This window comes from Anas acuta, chromosome 24 (assembly GCF_963932015.1).
Source record: "Anas acuta chromosome 24, bAnaAcu1.1, whole genome shotgun sequence".
NCBI lineage: Eukaryota > Metazoa > Chordata > Aves > Anseriformes > Anatidae > Anas > Anas acuta.
In genome coordinates, this window is record NC_089002.1 from 5202649 (window position 1) to 5219695 (window position 17047).

At 48.9% G+C, this 17047-nt stretch overlaps 1 protein-coding gene across 1 annotated transcript in view; it reads right to left on the reverse strand.

Moving 5' to 3' along the window:
- LGR6 (leucine rich repeat containing G protein-coupled receptor 6) overlaps positions 1-17047 on the reverse strand; it is a 123221-nt gene that overhangs the window by 66157 nt on the left and 40017 nt on the right. Inside the window, exons 2-3 of the mRNA XM_068659597.1 lie at positions 11412-11483; positions 1293-1364 (exon numbers count right to left, since the gene is read on the reverse strand). Of these exons, the coding sequence (XP_068515698.1) occupies positions 1293-1364; positions 11412-11483 (144 nt within the window). The remainder of the gene's footprint in view (positions 1-1292; positions 1365-11411; positions 11484-17047) is intronic.

The following is a 17047-nucleotide window of genomic DNA, read 5'->3' on the forward strand; positions in this document are numbered from 1 at the left end:
GCACAGCCTGGCTGAGAGCAAGGTGTTTTGTCCTGAGGCACGAGGTCTCCAGCTTCAGCTCTGCCTCTGTCTCCAACGCTTCAGGCCTCTCCTTGCAATAGGGTCGCTCACCAGCCTGCTCCTCCTGGTGTCTGTGAGCCCATCTCAGGCTGGCAGCGGGCAGAGGCAACACGCTCCTCTCGTTATTGCAACCTGCAGGGAGCCCTGCTGGCTCCGGATGGGAGGCATCACTCTTATATTCTGCATCAATAGGTAGTTACCTGGGCCTGACACAAATAGAAATTGATCAAAAGCGGCTTTAAAAGCTCCCGAGTTCCTGGAGTAGAAAGTTCCTCTTGTTGAAATTGGGTGGGAGAGCTGCGGTTTTTCCTCAGTTCCTTTGATTTGTTGCCTAATGCAGGGGATGGATAAATCTCTAAGCCCTGAGATTTAGGGCAGGATTCATACTTTACATCTTCAGAAGACGTAGTAAACAGCCCTATACTCTCTAATCCTGGGAGCAGGTTTGTACCTGCTCACTCTGTATAAACTGGACCGGCTACAACAATTTCACATTGCGGCTGAGTTCAAAACATCCCCTTGGGGATGAAATGTTTATTGCAGGAGATTTTTTTAAGATGGTGCCTGAAAGGGAGGAAGAGGGACTCCCAGCTGAATACCCTGCACAGGCCCTGCGGGACTGTCTCATGGATGCAGAAAGCTCCAGGAGCAGTGAGACACCCCTGGCCCATAGGACAACACTCAGAGCTTCCCAAGGGTGTGAGAAGCCCCAGCCCTTCCCCAAAGGATGGACAGAAGTGGGTGGCCTCTCTGAGGCCTTCATTTACTGGGGCAGGCAGTGCTCAGGCATGGCCCTGATGGCTGCAGTGCTCCTGGACCCAGCTGCACAGGTCCCCGTCTGGGCAGGCTGAGCTTGGGCTGCTCGAGCATCCCACTTTTCTGGGGGCAGGTCACTTTGGAGCCACCACATCTGAGGAATACCACGTCAGGGGATTTGGTGAGTTTTTACACAAAATTTGAACCTCTGCAGATTCTGTGCTCTGGAGGTGGTCTGCTCATAGCAGAAGCGAGGAAGCAGTGCAGGACATACGTGGTGGTCCCTGCGGCGGGATGCAGCCCCTCAACCACCAAGGGGCATGTTAGCCACTGTGGGTTTAACAACTGGCACCACAGCACCTTGTGCCTTTGCATCCTGCTCTGGAGGGCTGCAAGTCCCATCACAAGGCCAGTGCCTGGCACGAGGGTGCTGGGGCAGTGGAGGCTGTGCACAGGGCGGTGAGTTAGTTACTTACAGAATCTTCAGGCTGTAGAGGCCAGAGAAAGCTTCCCCTGGGATACTGGAGATCTGGTTTCCAGACAGGCGTCTGCAGTGAAAAGAAGAGCCAGTAATGTGTCAACATCCTTGTAATGGCAGTCCCTTGTCTGCAGGCTTAGCAATTCATGCGTCTTGCCTCTTGGGGAGGATGCCACGACACCTGCAAACCCAGCTGCAGTTTTGTGCTTGGGCAACCCTTGCATTTGACCCCTTCTTACAGTTTGAGGAACAGGCAAAGAAAGTAATAGATTATTACTGCTGCCAGACCTGAATCCAGTGTTTTCAGCATCCAGTGAGTGTTCATGGCTGAAGTAATTCCCTGCATACCCACAGAGGACTCTTTCACTCCCTCATTCCCAGCCCTGTGACCTGTGTAGCAGCTGAGACCCAGCTCCTTCAACATGTGAGAATTTGGTATTACTGCTGTGGGGGGAGACTGGGAAGGGTACTGGAGATAGGGAACACCAGGTAGATGTCGAAATAGGGCCAGATCATCTGAGCATGGCTTCCAAAACCAGGACAGAAAAAGTAAAAGTGGTTCTTGGCTGAGCTGCGTCTGGAGAAAACCGTAGGAGGGAAGACACGGATAGGGACAATTGGTTTGGGGAAGAGGGGGATGTGAAGGGACAGGAGAGGAAGACAAACTGCAGAGCAGCATCACAAAGGAGAGCGGGACCAGCAGAGTCACAGCACAAAGAGCGGGGCACAGCATACACAACTGGCTGGAAGAATTTCTCCAAGGAAACCTGTGGGATTCACTGATGTACAGTGTCATCTGATCACAGCACTCAGATTTTAGCAAGGTCCAGAGCAGGCTGGGACATTAACAAGGATCTGGATTTTTCAATAGTATCAAAAAACCATTCACATCCCTTTCTCTGAAGGTGGCTGTGGTCCTGAGAGACCATGGTGGGACCCTGTGGTTGAGCCAGGAGCAGAGTCCAGGCCTCTTGAGCCTAGGGTTGACCTGAGGAGGGTCTTCTCCGTACCAAGTCCCAAGGCCCATCAGCCAAAACCCATGAAAACTGGTTCAGCAACCCGATTCTTTATACCAAATTACTATTGCATTTGTGCTTCACTTTCTGGTCGCCAAGTGGTCAGACAGATGTCAAGGTTGGACGGCTCCATAATCACAGGGTAAGAAACTTGCTGTGGTCTTCATGACTCAGACTGAAATATTGCATCTCCCGAAGGAGACACCGAACATCATTTGTGACCAGGCACATCTTCAGTCTCTCTGAAACTCCAAAGCAGATTCAAGAAGCTGGGCACAGATGCTGGGAAGCGTGTTGTATTCATTTAGCATTGGCAAAGCCTGCTTCTTTTTAGATGGTTTGGCTGTGAAGAAGACAGGTGTTGAGGATGAGCAGCATAATCCAGGCTGGAAGCAGAGCGCGTTATAGTGAGGACTCTGCAGAGGTCATGGAGAGGATCTGAGCTTTTTTGAGGAGTCACACTCACCGATGGCAGAGCAGGCTTGTGCGGGTGCCCGAGCTCTCTCCCTCCCTGTCTCTCCCCTCGGGAATCTAGAGAAAATTACTCCCGTAATTAGGCCTCCGACAGCATAAACAGCACAGGGTCGTCTCTTTAATGTGTGCGAGCAGGTTATAACCTGCCTCTTTGCAGTATGCAAGCTGCCTGGCAGGCTGGGCTATTTGTCACTTGGGGGCTGTGATTTGGGGTAATTGCTCCTTTTGATTGCTGATTTCCACATGGGAGGGAGTGTTGTCCAGGAGACTGGAGCGCTCGCCTGGAGGGGGGGTGTTCCTGCACGGCATCCTCGGCCCGCTCCCAGCATCTGTCCTGCCAGGCTGCACCAGCTCCTCTGCGGGGGGCTGCCTGTCCTCCCCTCCTTGAGCTCCTGTCTGCCCCCGTGCCTCTGCTGCAGGGCTCCACATGTGCTCACGGTTACATGTGCTTCTCGACTTGTTTCCTGGCCGCTGTGAGCCTTTATGTTCATGCTCCTGGGAGTGTTCAAGTGGTTGCAGGACACTCTTGCTTGTCAGGACCCAAAATGGAGCTGGGACCTCCAGGGCTAGAAGAATGGCAGTGTGGAGCTTGAATGGAGCCCTAGCTGGGGGTCCTGACATTTGAATAGGGTTTGCTGTTGGGACACACATTGGGCCAGTTTGTGGCTTCTCAGCACCACAAGAAAACCAGAACAAGAGGGAACAACAGGCCTTCGGGTTTCACTGGGCACTGTCCATGGGTGAATCTAGAGGCAAAGGGCATCCCCCAGCCTCAGGAAAGGCAGCCAGACCCCACTTGCTCTGCTTCTGTCCTTGGCTCTGCCACACAGAGACTGTGGCGCGTCCCTGGCTCACCTCTGGCCTCTGACTCTTTTCTCCCTTTACCTCCTCTCCCCGAGGTGTGGAGCCCCGTGCTGAGCCAGGCACAAAGGGAAGCACCAGCCACAGCCACCCCACTTGATGTGCCTCCCAAAGGCAGCTGCCAGCCTTGCTGGGGTACAAGATGGGCTGTGCTTACTTGTACACATGCACAGACCAGAGGTGAGAGATGTCTGCGCCTATACACTCAGGCTGAGGTTTTGCTCTCCTACGGGTACATAGATGAGATGTGCACACAGGTCTGGGAGCCTGGGCTTGGGAGACTTGCTCCACTTCCCAGGACAGGAGGTATAGCATGATGTGGTGGTGGCAGCCAGGTGTCCCAGGTAAGGGGCCGTGGCTGTGCCCTCTTTCTGAGAGCAGGCCAGGAATGGGTAGGGCTTTTCTGGTGTCCTGTCCATCTGGAGGAGCGGCCACCGTAAAGAAATGCCTGCCTTCCTCTGTTCATTGTCACCTGTCAATGTCCCTAGCACTTGGATCCCTCTGCCCCCTCACTCTCTGACTATCTAGAAATCTCCCAGCCCAGAAAGCAGGCACCCAAACACACCTCCAGAAAAGAGATTCTGTAGGAAATTCACTGAAATGATCATTTCCTTCCCATTCAAAAGGGAAAAATAACATTTGGAGTGATGCTGCGAGTGTGACTTCCCCTGAGACAGCTCTGTTTGTGGCCTCCGTTTGTGGCCTGAAGAAAACTAACTCTGCAAGGAAGGACCAAGGGGCAGCACTCCCTTGTGCCCCAAACATGCAGGGGACAGGGAGCTGCTCTTACACCTGGCCCATGGCACAGCAGCTCTGCTCCAAGCCTGCTCAGGTCTCTCTTTAGGACAGGCAGACTTGGTTCAGCTGCGTGCCTGGCTGTCCTGGAGCTTACACGGTGAGGTGGGCTGGCAGGAAGGGAAAGCTTTGGATTGAAAATGACTGATGGAAGAGGGAGAGAAGGGGCAGGTGGAAGGCGGGTGGGAGCCAGAGTTGGCTCACTTGCTTTGGAAAGCTTGCATGTTTGGTGGATTTTAGATTGTTTCCCCCTTCTTCCCCCTCCAGTGATTTCTGGGAACATTCCTCCAGGCTTTGATCTGCATTCCCAATACACTCCAAGTTGGAACAAACTCATGGTTTACCACTTCATGGTTGCTGTAGTTCAGTTACCACAGGCTCCCACCCCCTCCTGTATCTTGGGCTTCTTGGTCATGCTACAACTTCCATGGCACGCCCGAAGGCTGTTTGTTGGGCATGATCGCTCATGTCATGTGCTCAGACAACACGATGATGCCCTTATCATTCACGTTAGGAGGCAGGAACATTGCCCATTGGCAGGACAGGACAAACATGTATGTCCATACAGTGGAATTTTCCCCTTGCCAGATCCTTACTGTGCGTGTCAGCCTTCCTCTTTGATCTCCTGCTCTGGTTCATTTCTCAAGCACTAATATTGTCAAGGCAGAACCTGTGCCCAGATAAACTCCCTGCGTTCCTGTCTAAGCAGCGCCATCACGTTGAGATCGTGCCATCCCCCAGGTGCACAGGGGACCAAGGGCTCCATGTTGTGCCTGAGTTTATTCTTGTGCTGGTGCAAAGCAGGAGTGAAGCCAATTAAGTCATGCAAGTGAAAACATGGTACATTTGAGAAAAGAGTCAGGCTTGGACTCTCCCTTCCCACACAGGAATCTGCAGCTGGTCCTCGTGTGGTATCACCTGGAGGTGTCTCTAACGTGGTCTTTACTGCCTTACTCCATCCCCGAGGAGGAGACTATGCAGGCCTGTTTCTAACTCTGCTCCCCGTGCCCCCACCAAATGCCTGTTCCAACTCGATAGATTGATGGCATTCGTTTCTTTTGTTTATGGTCCTCAAGCCAGTTTTCAGCCCACACGAATGTTCATATGCAAGCTAGTTTGGATTCGTTTGCCAAGTAAGATTTAATAAGACAGAACTCCTTATTGAACAGCCCAGCACAGGACACTAAATGCTTTCACTCCATCCCCTTATGTTATAAACTGTCAAGGTTTTCAGGGCAGATTTGTTCACTTCAAGCCTTCTGAGTAGTTTTAACTTTTGAGTCCACTCTGGGTGCCTCACTTGGGATACCCCAGGACAGAGTTAGTGGTTTGGAAGAATATTTTCAGGAAAATTAGGGCCAGAGATCCTCACTCACAAGGATTTTTCAAATGCTGAACTCTATCCCCAGCATTAATGGAAAAGAAAAAGAACTGAAATCCCTAAACTTTCACAACGTTTTGGAGTTGACTTGGGCTGTTTCAGTGAATCCATGAACTTGGATTCATTTGTCCATGTGCACAATGGAAAACCCCTTAGGAGCCCTACTCTCCTGTCCTCACTGGTCCCTTGGCCTATGTCTGCCTCCACACCATGCCACAGGGCTGACCTTTGGAAGGCTTCATGCGAGGAATTATCCTTTAAACCTCTCTGTGCTGTTGCCCACCCACTGCATTGATGACCAGTGCTGTCCTATGCCAAGGAGCAATGTCAACCAGGAGAACATAAATTCCTGGATGAACCAGGACTGGCTGCCTGGTCTCTAAAGGGTTGCAGAAAAGCCACAGCACTGTGTTCAGTCACAGCGTGCTGGTGCCTTAGGAGCTTTATTTTGGGGAAAACATGGTGCACCAGCATTTAGGGGACCTGTACCTCACAGATCAGTGCCTCTCACCCACAGCCATCTGGATATGGAGATCCGTGTCAAGCGATGCAGTCACCAAGGGAGCAGTGATGCTGCTACCAAATCTCAGCATGGCAAAGCAAGGTCTTGTTGCCCTGGGAGGGATCACAACAAGCTCATGGCCCTGCAAGCATTTCTCTCTCCTCCAGAGACCTCTGCGGCCTGCGATGTCATGGAAAAACACCAAAGCTGCTCTCCCAGGAGTACTCTACTCTAGGCATGTCACTGCACTGCCCCAGGAAAGGAACTTCCCCATTGTTCCAGCACACTCGAACACAGCCCGGCGATGTCAGCACCCCTTGACACAGCAGAGCTGTCACTCCAGGGGTCAGACCCAGTGTCACCGCAGCGCTGCCTCTCGCAGCAACGAGGTTGCCTTGGGGTGAGACCCTGTGCTGGACAATGCCCTCGAGGCTGGATGGCTCAGGTGCCTGGGAGGTGATGTGAGTGGTGGTGGGAGCTCCAGCACCAGGCAGGGTGTGCTGGTGCCCCGTAACCCATGACAGCTCCATCAGCATATCCACCTGCAGGGAAGAGGAGTGGGACGGGGGTGTCTTCCCCGGGGGAAAGGGAGGAGGAGAGTGCTGACTCTGTTCACGTTGCCAGCAAACACGCTTGCATTTCATTCCATTTCGCTTTTATGCTGCTTCTTGGCCTCCAGTCCCTTGAGCTGCAAAAGCTGCCTGGGAAAGGGAACAGCCTGCAAGGGGAGGCCACGGGTCCTGCGCTTGCTGTAAGCGAAGCAGTGCAGAGGCACGGCACTCCCCGTGACGGTGAGTCCCTCGGCCCTCAGGGCCTGCGAAGAGGCAGGTGAAAGAGCCAGTGGCTGGGAAGGGGTCTGATCTTGCCGCTGTGCCCTGGAGCAGGAGGTGAATGGCAATGAACACCTGCCTTTGGCTGCAGTTTCTCTTCTTGGCATCAGGCTCTCGTGTTTGGATTCAAAGCGCGGTAACAAAGCCCTTGCCGGCGAACACATTTCAACATGTTATTATTCCCAGGCTGGCTTTCAAGATCCTCTTTCTATTCCTTCTGTACTGATTGCTCTTGTTTCTCTTGGCTCCCAGCTCTGGCTTTTCAGGCTTCATTAACTGGAATTTATTAGCAACTTTAAACATTCTTCCTGCTGCCAGAAAGAAAGAAAAGAGAAAAAAAAAAAAAAAAAAAGGAGAGAAACAAAGAGGAGAAACACTAAACTCCAGGCTGCTCCCTGTCTGTGTGAGGCCCACGTTTGAACACCTCTGTAGCAGAGGGAAGGACTGGTGGGTGTCCCCACACCCTCTCTGGCCTCTGCTGTGTCCCCTGCTGGAGGCAGGAGGTGCCAGGGAGCAGAGGAAGCCTCGCAGCCAGGAGTGCAGACGGATGGACAGCCAGCACAGCCCCATCACAGCCCTCGGAGAGGGGTCCTCGGTGGTGGCACATTTTCAAAGCAAGCTTAGACTGAAGAATCCGGTCTCTTGGCAGCCTCCGAACCTGAGGGCTAATTGCATCCGCAACACCTTCCTGAGCAGCTTGCAGTGCGAATTAATGACTAACAGGTCCCGGCACACCTGAGAGGCCCTTTCCCGTCGCTGAAAGGATGGGTAAATAGAGGCACTGGCAGGGAAAATCCTTTCACCAAGACCACACAGTGAGTGAGAGGTTTGAGCTGGAGCAGTCCTGGTGCCCTCATCTGTGCCACAAGCACTGTGCTGCCTCTGATCCCCTGTGAGACATAAGCCTTTGGTCTCTGGGGGGAGCTGGGCCAATGCAGGGGCCAGAGGCTGTCTGGACATCGTGGTGTGGCCCTCACGCTGCAGCCCCCTGCTAACAACCCTCCAGCTGGGGCTCACGTGGATCCAGCAACCCTCATTCACAGTGCTCCACAGCAGCTTGCAGGCTGTGCAGCCTGGCACATTCATCCTCAGCATCAGTGGGATGCACATGCTTCATCGACCCCTTTTGGCAGCTTTCTTTCCCCCTCCCACTATTCCTGTTCCTCACTTGAACCACAGCTGACCAGCCCAGAGCATAAGCTGAGCCTTGAGTCCAGCTGATCTCTGACTTCCATGAAATTCTGCCTTCATGGGGAGCCGGAGATGGTGCTAAATTTGAAGCACAGAAAGAGGAGGCACAGTAAAAGGAGATGTGTTGAGACATTAGCTCTTCTCCAAGCATTGGGACCCTGCAGCAAGGGGCTAGATCTAATGAGAAAGAAGACTGGCAGCAGCAGAGCAGGAGAGAAGCTATGAAGAGCTCATGGAGGAGGCAGAGGAACATGGACTGTCTCTGACTATCAGAAAGGACGGAGGTGACAGATCTGTATGGGTTCAAGGGCAAGGGGTGACAAGGAGTCTTTCAGACGTCTCTGAGGATTAGAAGGTAAAAATGCCCCTAACATACAAGAGTTTCCAGGGGACCTGAAAAGGAGTTTGAAAATCTGTGTTGAATTTGGCAACTATTTTTGGCTGAAGAGCCTGTGATTTTTTTTTATTTTTTTTTTTTTTCAAGCACCTTTTTAAGGCACCTTTGCAATAAAGCTTTTCAGTTTTCATTTTGAAATGACTTTTTCTTTTCAAGTTTGACTCAAAGTAAAAGAGTAAATGTTAAGAAGCAATCCAAAAATGAAACAGAATATTTTATTTCAGGTCCAAGGAACTCTTTGGGGTTGACTAAAGCCTCAGAGCATCAGTTTGGTTCACTCTGAGTTGAATTTTGCAATTTTTCTCTTTAGTTGCTGAGTCCTCAAGCGTGTTTCTTAGTTTGTCATGGATGTAAAGGGGAACATAGCAGGGTATGAGGCAGGCTGAGACTCTAAGGCCATTTCTGGTCTTCACCAACCCAGTAAGCTCCAGCATGGGCAGTTCTTCCAGGGGGGGAAGAACTTGATTCTTGTGCACATCTTGGTATGGGAGTGATCCCATCCTGAATGTGAAGGTCCCGATGTAATGTTTTGGGATGAAGTTTTGGTAAAAACGTAAGTAAAAAGAGCAGGGAAATGCCAGGTAAGTTGTCTCACTGGTCCATGACAGCCGTATGAATAGTATATATGCATACACAGTTGCTGTCTAGATGCTGATGTTGAAAGGATCACTTTTATTTTCTGATACTACATAAAAATCCTTCTTTCCTTTATTGATTTCATGTAATTCAGTTGATTTCTATAATTAAGATAACTATATTATTGCTATCAAATTTAAGTATGAATTGGATATGAATAGATACATATTGTTGCAGTTTCCATTTTTTCTCCTAACTGTGGTGTTTTTTCCTACTCAAAATACCTTTGCTTTCCAAATGAGGAGTTGTGTGGCATTTTGAACCTCTAGTAAAATGTTCTTTAACAACTTCCAATTATTTTTCAGATTTTCCTGTTTAAATTTTTCCTCCTCATCTGCTTCATACATAATTATTTTTGGCTGCGGGAAGCTGGCTCTATTGGAGTCAATGAATATTTATTCATTGCTGGTTGAGACTGTTCTGTTTGTACATGACATGTAATCAGGACATGATTGCTTGCAGCAAGACAACCGTTAATTGTATACAACAGAGAACACGGTCTGTGTGTGTGAGAATCTGTACTATCCCCAGTGAATGCCTTGGGTGTCCATGCTTCAACACAGATGTTGACAAAATGAAAGAGGAAGGCTGCAAGATGGATGCAAGACCTTGGAAAACCCACCTCCCGGGGTAGCCTGAGCTGCAGAGCTAAAGGAGGATAAAAATGATGCCTGCTCAGTCTGTAAAGTGCTAATAGGATGGGGAATTCGGGTAGCTGGGGTCCTTACAAGTCTAATGAATACCAGATATAGACACATGAAGATGATTTGCAAGAGCATTTGAAGCTAAAAACCTGTAGTATGATCTGATAAGTAGGAGATTTGACCTGTTATGAGAACAACGAATGTTGGTATCTGGTCTGGTCTCTTTTGTCAATACCAAATGTTCAGAGAAGCAAAGGCTGTGCAGAGGCTGTACAGAGCACGCAGCCTGTGCCCATCAGTGCCACTGCACAGCATTACAGGGGGCTGGCCATTCAGGGTCACTCCGCTGCTGCCGAGAGCAGGAGCAGAGGTAACAGGGTGCACGGGGCAGTGTTTGTTCCCTCTCTGCAAGACGCCTCCTTTCCAGGTAGTGCAGACAAGTTTTCTGTAAGAAATTCTGACAGTTCGGAAACTACCATTTTTGAAAAGTCCGTGTCGCCTGTGGTGTTGGCTGCGAGGAATGATTCAGTAAGGTCAAAGTGTCTCATTCAGACGTTAAACTGTTGTAAGTGTTATATACACAGCAAGTTTACAACACATACATCAAATGCAACATTAATATTAGTATTTCATGCTATGCAATAATAATGTTTTGAAGAAACTGCATTTTCCAGCAGAAGCTATTGTGTTGAAAGGAGCAAGAGCATGAGAACAACACCTGGAGGTATTTCTCATGGTCAAGTGGAATAAGACCATACAGGTGCAATTTACCCATGAAGAAATGGCCAACCTCAAACTTTTGCCCCCCGGGCTCTCATTTTTGGGGCTCCCAAGGGATTCCAGTGGTTGCTAATGCCGGTGGTTAATTTCACACTTTCAGAAGTGGGGCCACTCCTTCACTGACACACAGCCACATGCCGATCCCTTGGGATTGTGCTTGCTGCTGTGTCTGAGTGTGCCTGCTCAGACCTCAGCGCACACCGGTGCACAACGGGACACCCCAGCCTCTGGAGCTGATATTTTTGGACTTCTGTTACCTAGACAAAACATCCCAGGACCTGTCATGGCTTTGATCTGAAGGAGGGGACCCTGTATGGAGAAGGGTGAATGAACCTCCCTGCTTTCTAGCCCTGCTCTGGGGTACAGTGATCATTTCTGCATAATGGATTGGTTCTTTTATTCTGGCATCTAGCACGTGCAGCATAGCCTAATGGTGATATCCCCACTCAAACCCCTACAGCTGGAGTAGCAATTAACCCCCTCCAGCACCCAGCCTCCTTCCATCTCAGCCTGTGGCTCCAGCGGCAACTCTGGGGGTTGCTGCCCGAGCCCCAGGCACCCTCCAGCACATCCCCACCCCAGGCTCTGCATGGGGCCGCTCTGTACTTACAGCTCCTCCAGGAAGCGCAGGTGTCGGAAGGTGCTGGGCTGCAGCTGGCTGATGTTGTTCATGCTCAGGTCTCTGGGGGAAGAAAGAAAAATCTCGGATCAGTCACGTTGTGGTTTGCACAGAACAAATCCCTATGCCAGGCTCTGTCTCCTCTCTGTTAAGAGGGAAAGCACTTCAGTGGAGAAACCCCTGCAAACTGAAAAGCATTAGCTTCTGTTATTATAGCTTCTTGCTATATTAGCTTTTTTTTTTTTTTTTTAATTAAATTATTAGTATCACAGCCCAGGCTCTGCCTGCAAAGGGATGGAAAGGAGTATGGAAAGGAGTAAGACTTGAGAGAGACACTTACTCCTCCAGGGTGGCCTTCCTGGGCTTCTGCAGGTTATGGAGCAAGTTATGACATTTCCTAACAGCACAAGGCGTGTGAGTGTCTCACACATTTTGGATGGTGGACAGGAAGCCCAGTGATGCCTGAGTGGGAATGCATGTCCTTGGGCCCAGAGGTGTATTTCTGTGGCCAGTGGTCATGCCAGCCACCCCCGGGAGTGTCTGGAGACAGAGCTGCTTTTGAGGAGACAGCAAGCCATTGAAATTGGGTATATCCTATTGGAGAGGCCTGCTGGAAACTGGAAAAAAAAATCACACAGACAAAAAAAAATCAGGAATGAGACCTAGGTCTGCCTCATGGATGGCAAAGCTTGAGTTCAGGGGGCTGGGGGAACCTGTGTGGTTGTGCCTGTTTCAGGCTCTGAGATCTCTCACTAAAGGCTTACCCCCACCTGCTTAGGGTCAGACAGACCCTCACAGAGGAGGCAGTGCCAGGACCTATGAGGTCCATGAGCCCTGTCCTCATTTTAGGATATAAGAGTAGCAAAGTCCACAGCAAACAGTGCATTAGGCTAGCTGGTAGTTGGGGAAAACAAACAAACAACCAAAATGAGGATGCTTTTGGGTTCTGCGCCTCTTTAGGGGGTCTGATACTAAATTGCTGCAACCCTGCCCTTGTGGGCAGCTGACAGTGAAGAAAACCATGCTTATTAAACAAGTCTGAGCAAGCTGTGTCCAGATAACTGCAAGTGATCACCAGGTTTTAAAGCTGTGAGGAAAAATGAGGCTGAATTAAAAGCTGGCAGAGTTAAAAACAGTGGGAACTGAATGAGCCATATCCCCTACCAAGCAAAGCAATCCGAGTCAAATGTCATCTAAGGCTCTGGGTAGATTCCTGTGAAGCGGAAGGGGCTATTTTTGATCATTGTGTACAGATGGGACAGTGCCTGGCTCCATCAGTCTTAGTCTAAGAGGCAGAGACAGAGAGGTCCCTCTCTTGTGAGGTAACAATAATGAGGCACACGCATAAAAAAAAAAAAAAAAAAAAGACATTTTACTTTATTCTTCCTCCAGTAAATCTCACAAACCTGTAGGAATTTTCCTTGCCTTTGGACAAATGCATGAAGGATTTGTACAAAGGACAAGGACTGATGCTAAGCTAGAAGCATGAAGGAGAAAAGCTTCCCTTAGCAAACCCCTGCAGTACCAGAGGGACCTCTCTGAGCTGGCTGCTATCTGCACAAATTTAACATGATGTGATCTGCACATCATCATTTTAACTGAGATGCTGCAGACCCAACATGTGAGACATGGGGAAGATCTAAAATCTCCCTTTACAGTTTCTCTGGAGATGTGTCTTGTGACAAAACCATGCACTTGCATGAGTGCTATTTGAAGATACTCCAGGCAAAGATTTTTTTTTTTTCCTTATAACTTTTCTCCTCTTCAAAGAAGTGGTGGAAAAATCCCTAAAAATAAAAAGAGAATTCAAAGACCTTTTGTCAGAATGAATGCAAAAATAAAGTTATTGTCCATATTGTTCCCTATGCAACTCTGCATTCTGTATTCGGATGATCCTGTGGTATAATAGAAGGGTTAAAATACTATTTTGTTCTGCTTCTATTTTTATTTTTAAATCCCTAAGGGCAGTTGCTACTTAGCACCCATTAAAACATCTTTTTTTTCTACATCAAAGTGTCTCTTGTTTATGTTGTAATGAATCAGTCTGATGTTTTGACATGTTGTGAAACAATGTAAAAATAATGAAAAATAGCATAAAATGAAAGGCTATGAAACAAAACACAGATCTGAAACGTTCAAGGTCTCCTTGAAATTCGGAGGCCTATTCCTCAAGTTGCCTTCAGCTGGCAGTGTAGGGAATGCTCCTTGCTCCCCACAGAAGACACTTTTCCGATGTTGTGTAAGTGCCAGCTGGGTGCCAGCCCTTTCCTGGGGACAGCAGCCAGCATGGACAGCCTGTGGCACAGCACAGGGAAGAGTTTGGGTCATTTTATTTAATAATCTCTCATGTTTGGGGTGTTTGGATGCCATAGTTTTTTGTGGTTCTCCTGCAGGACTCAAGCACAATGCATCTATATTTGCAGTACTAACAAGAGGAGTTCTGCAGTGCACACCTTGGAAGTGAACTGCTTGATAATGAAAAGTGAAGCAAATAAAAGGATCAGCTTCAGGACTGCATTTACCATTAATTCTCCACTGTGATACCCACAGGGGTCCCATGGCAGCACCTGAAGCAGTGGACATCCCACCTGGGCTGGTGAGAGGACAGTACAGAGGGGATGGGGCGAGGGCAGCTGATGCGAAGGAAGACAGAGTGCCTCCGAGGGCTGGAAGTGAACTTCCTGAGCATGGTCCTGGACTCAGTGATTTTGCTAGCCACAAAAGCACGAGATGTTTCTCCACAGACTGTCCATGCTTGTGTGAAAGCAGAGGCAAAGGATTCCTGCCTGCAGTGTTGTGGGAATAAATGTTTGACTTATTACTCACGTAAAGATGTTGTTGACTTATCGCTGTGCTTTCCCAAGCTCATGTTTTTCCTCTTAGTAATGTCTCTTGTGTTATGTACATCCCCAGTGCATGTAAGAGTGGAAATGCTTCCTGTCAGGGTAATCAGGGAAGCTATTTATCTCTTCAAGTGTTTGGGGGTGGTTACTTCAGCAGCCACATTCGGTTCATTTTAAAAGGAACCCACGGTATTTGAACCTTGCTGGGTATTTTCTTTTTCAGCAACATCTGGCAGACGGGTTAGGGATTCATGGGCTACATGGATGACAGACTCCTCTGACCTTTCTCAGGTCTGCCAATGACTTTGGCTTTACAAAACAGCTCTCTTTTCACTAGCATCTACTGAAGTCATACAAGTGTTGGGTTACTGGTCTCTAAGCATGGCTATTGCCATTTGCACTGGTGAAGCCACCAAACAGCTAGGAACCATACCACAGCAGGTACTGCAGGAACCCACAGTAAACATTATTCAGATCCCAAAGTCCCTTAAACTCAGCATCAGAAAGGTAGAAGAGGAAACCGGGTGCTGCAGCTTCATCCAGGCTTGCAAAGGAGGGCCAGCAGAGGAACTGTCCAGTTGCTTCTCTTTGAGTTCATGAGGCCACGCTGCATTGCACTGGGACAAGCCATCACTCCCTGCCCCAGAGCTTTCCTTCTCCTCTTTCCCCAGCAACTGGCCTGTCTGTCCTCTCTGCAAGCTACCAAATAAAAGCAGGAAACCTTTTGCTTCAGGTCATTTTGTGTGGCTGTGTGTAGTACGAAATGCCGACAGTGAAGTGACACAAGTTCCCAGAACCGAAATGTGGTTCTGGTACCACCTACGTTCACCCATCGAGCACCTCTTGCATTAGGTGTTAAAGTTACCTATGCTTTCCAATGGCACTGCACCAAAGCCATCAGGGCTATAATTAGTGTGATTTAACACCCCCCTACCCCCCTCCTTCCCCAACTAATTCTAAACATTTATTGTAAGCATTTCTAACTTGTACCTGCAGGAAAACTGAGACACAGTTCATGGAAACTGAGCCCATGTGATTCAGCCTCAGACCTTACAACTCTGGCCCTCGAGGGGTTCCTTAAATTATTTGCTTTGATGTCGCCTTCTTTCATGAACAAGCTTTGATTATTCACTGATTAGCTGATCTTCCTTACCAAAAAGTGATGTGACACACAGCATGCTTTGGGTACTCCAGTAAGGCTGCCTGCAATTGCCTCTACCAGCGCTATGAGATGGGCGCTAAAGTGTTTTAGCTCAGGAATGATACCAGATTTAAAGATCAAAGGAATTTATCTTTGGCATAATTGCTCAGGCAGGTGGGATGCCAGCCTGTGGTGGTGGTGCTCCAAAACGTGGAGCCAGGGATGTCCCTGCCAGGAGCAGCATGGTCCCACCGGGCTCTGTCCTGCTCCTGTGAAGGTGGGACTTCTCCTTGTGGGACCTTGTAGTGTGTGCTCTTAGGCCAAAAGGGAGGTTTTTCAAATTACAATACGGGGGCCTGCATAAAGGGTGCCCTTCAATATTAATCTGAGGTAGGTCTAAGCATTGTCCCCAGTATGCATCTCTAGGAACGGCAGGACAGATGCCTCCCTTGGACTCAAGGTGTCTAAAAGCTAGCCACAAAACTGGGGAGAGATTGGCCCTTCCCATAAACTTCTTCCCAAGCTATAGGCAAAGAGTTTCCCCAGAGATGCACTCTATAAATTAGCACGAGCAGATGTCAACAGACCTAACACAATACAGGATGAGGCCATGCTAGAGTAGCACAGTGAGATTGTGGCTGCTCAGCCAGGAGGGTTTGAAGATGAAATCTGCAGCGATATGGTTTTGGCTGAGGTCAAGCACATAACTTTCAGAGCCCGATGTGCATCTGGTTCCAGATCTGTGAAGTGCACATGACAGCAGAGAGATGCTGCTCTCTCAGAGGCAATCACGGGGCTGGGCGAAGACATTCCCTAGCCATTTCCTTCTTTACTCTGAAGGAGCAGAAAGTCTGGTCGTTAGCTTCAGTCACCTAAAGTGCTCTCCATGGGTCCCTCTCACTCAGTGTGATGGAAGCATGTGTCCTCGTGCCATGAGAGCACAGTGGTAGCAGCAGATATTTGCTCTACAAGGTTTCTGTAAGCCTGGTGTGAGGTTCAAGGGGAGACCTTCAGGGACTCAGTGGTAGAGTACACTGTGGGCTCTCAGCTTCTTTCATATTTGGATAAGCTACTAAGAATCCCAAATGGTGACTATCTTCTCAAGCCCTAAATTGACCTTCTATATCAATATCTTCACATTTTTCAAGAAGTTCAGGATACTAATGTGATCTCTTCCCAGCCTGGTCTCAAGCCCAGCTCCTCTCAATGTTGGTGCTGAATACATGAGTTCCTGGACCATAAAATAGAGCTTCCTTACACTCAGGCACTTGAGCACAAATTTTTAAGATGATTGTGGGGAGAAACTAACAAGTGGGTGTTCTCTTGATTAATTGATTGCACAATAACACATTAAAGCCTCCCAGTTCTGGTCCAGCAGTATGATTTCTGTGGGAATGGTATAAACCACACCAAAATTCCCATATTTATTCCAGAAAGGTCCAATGCTGGACCTGTTCTTGCAAGGCATGAAGCACTCTTGTCTTGCTGAAATCACTAGGAGATGAGCACTGTCTCTATCTTCTGGCCACTCTCATTAGCATCCAGTAAAAAAAGCACAAATAAACCACCCTTAAAAAAGAAGCCCAAAGGCAATAAATGATGGTTTTAGAAATTCTTCGGATTGTACGAGAGTGATTCATAAA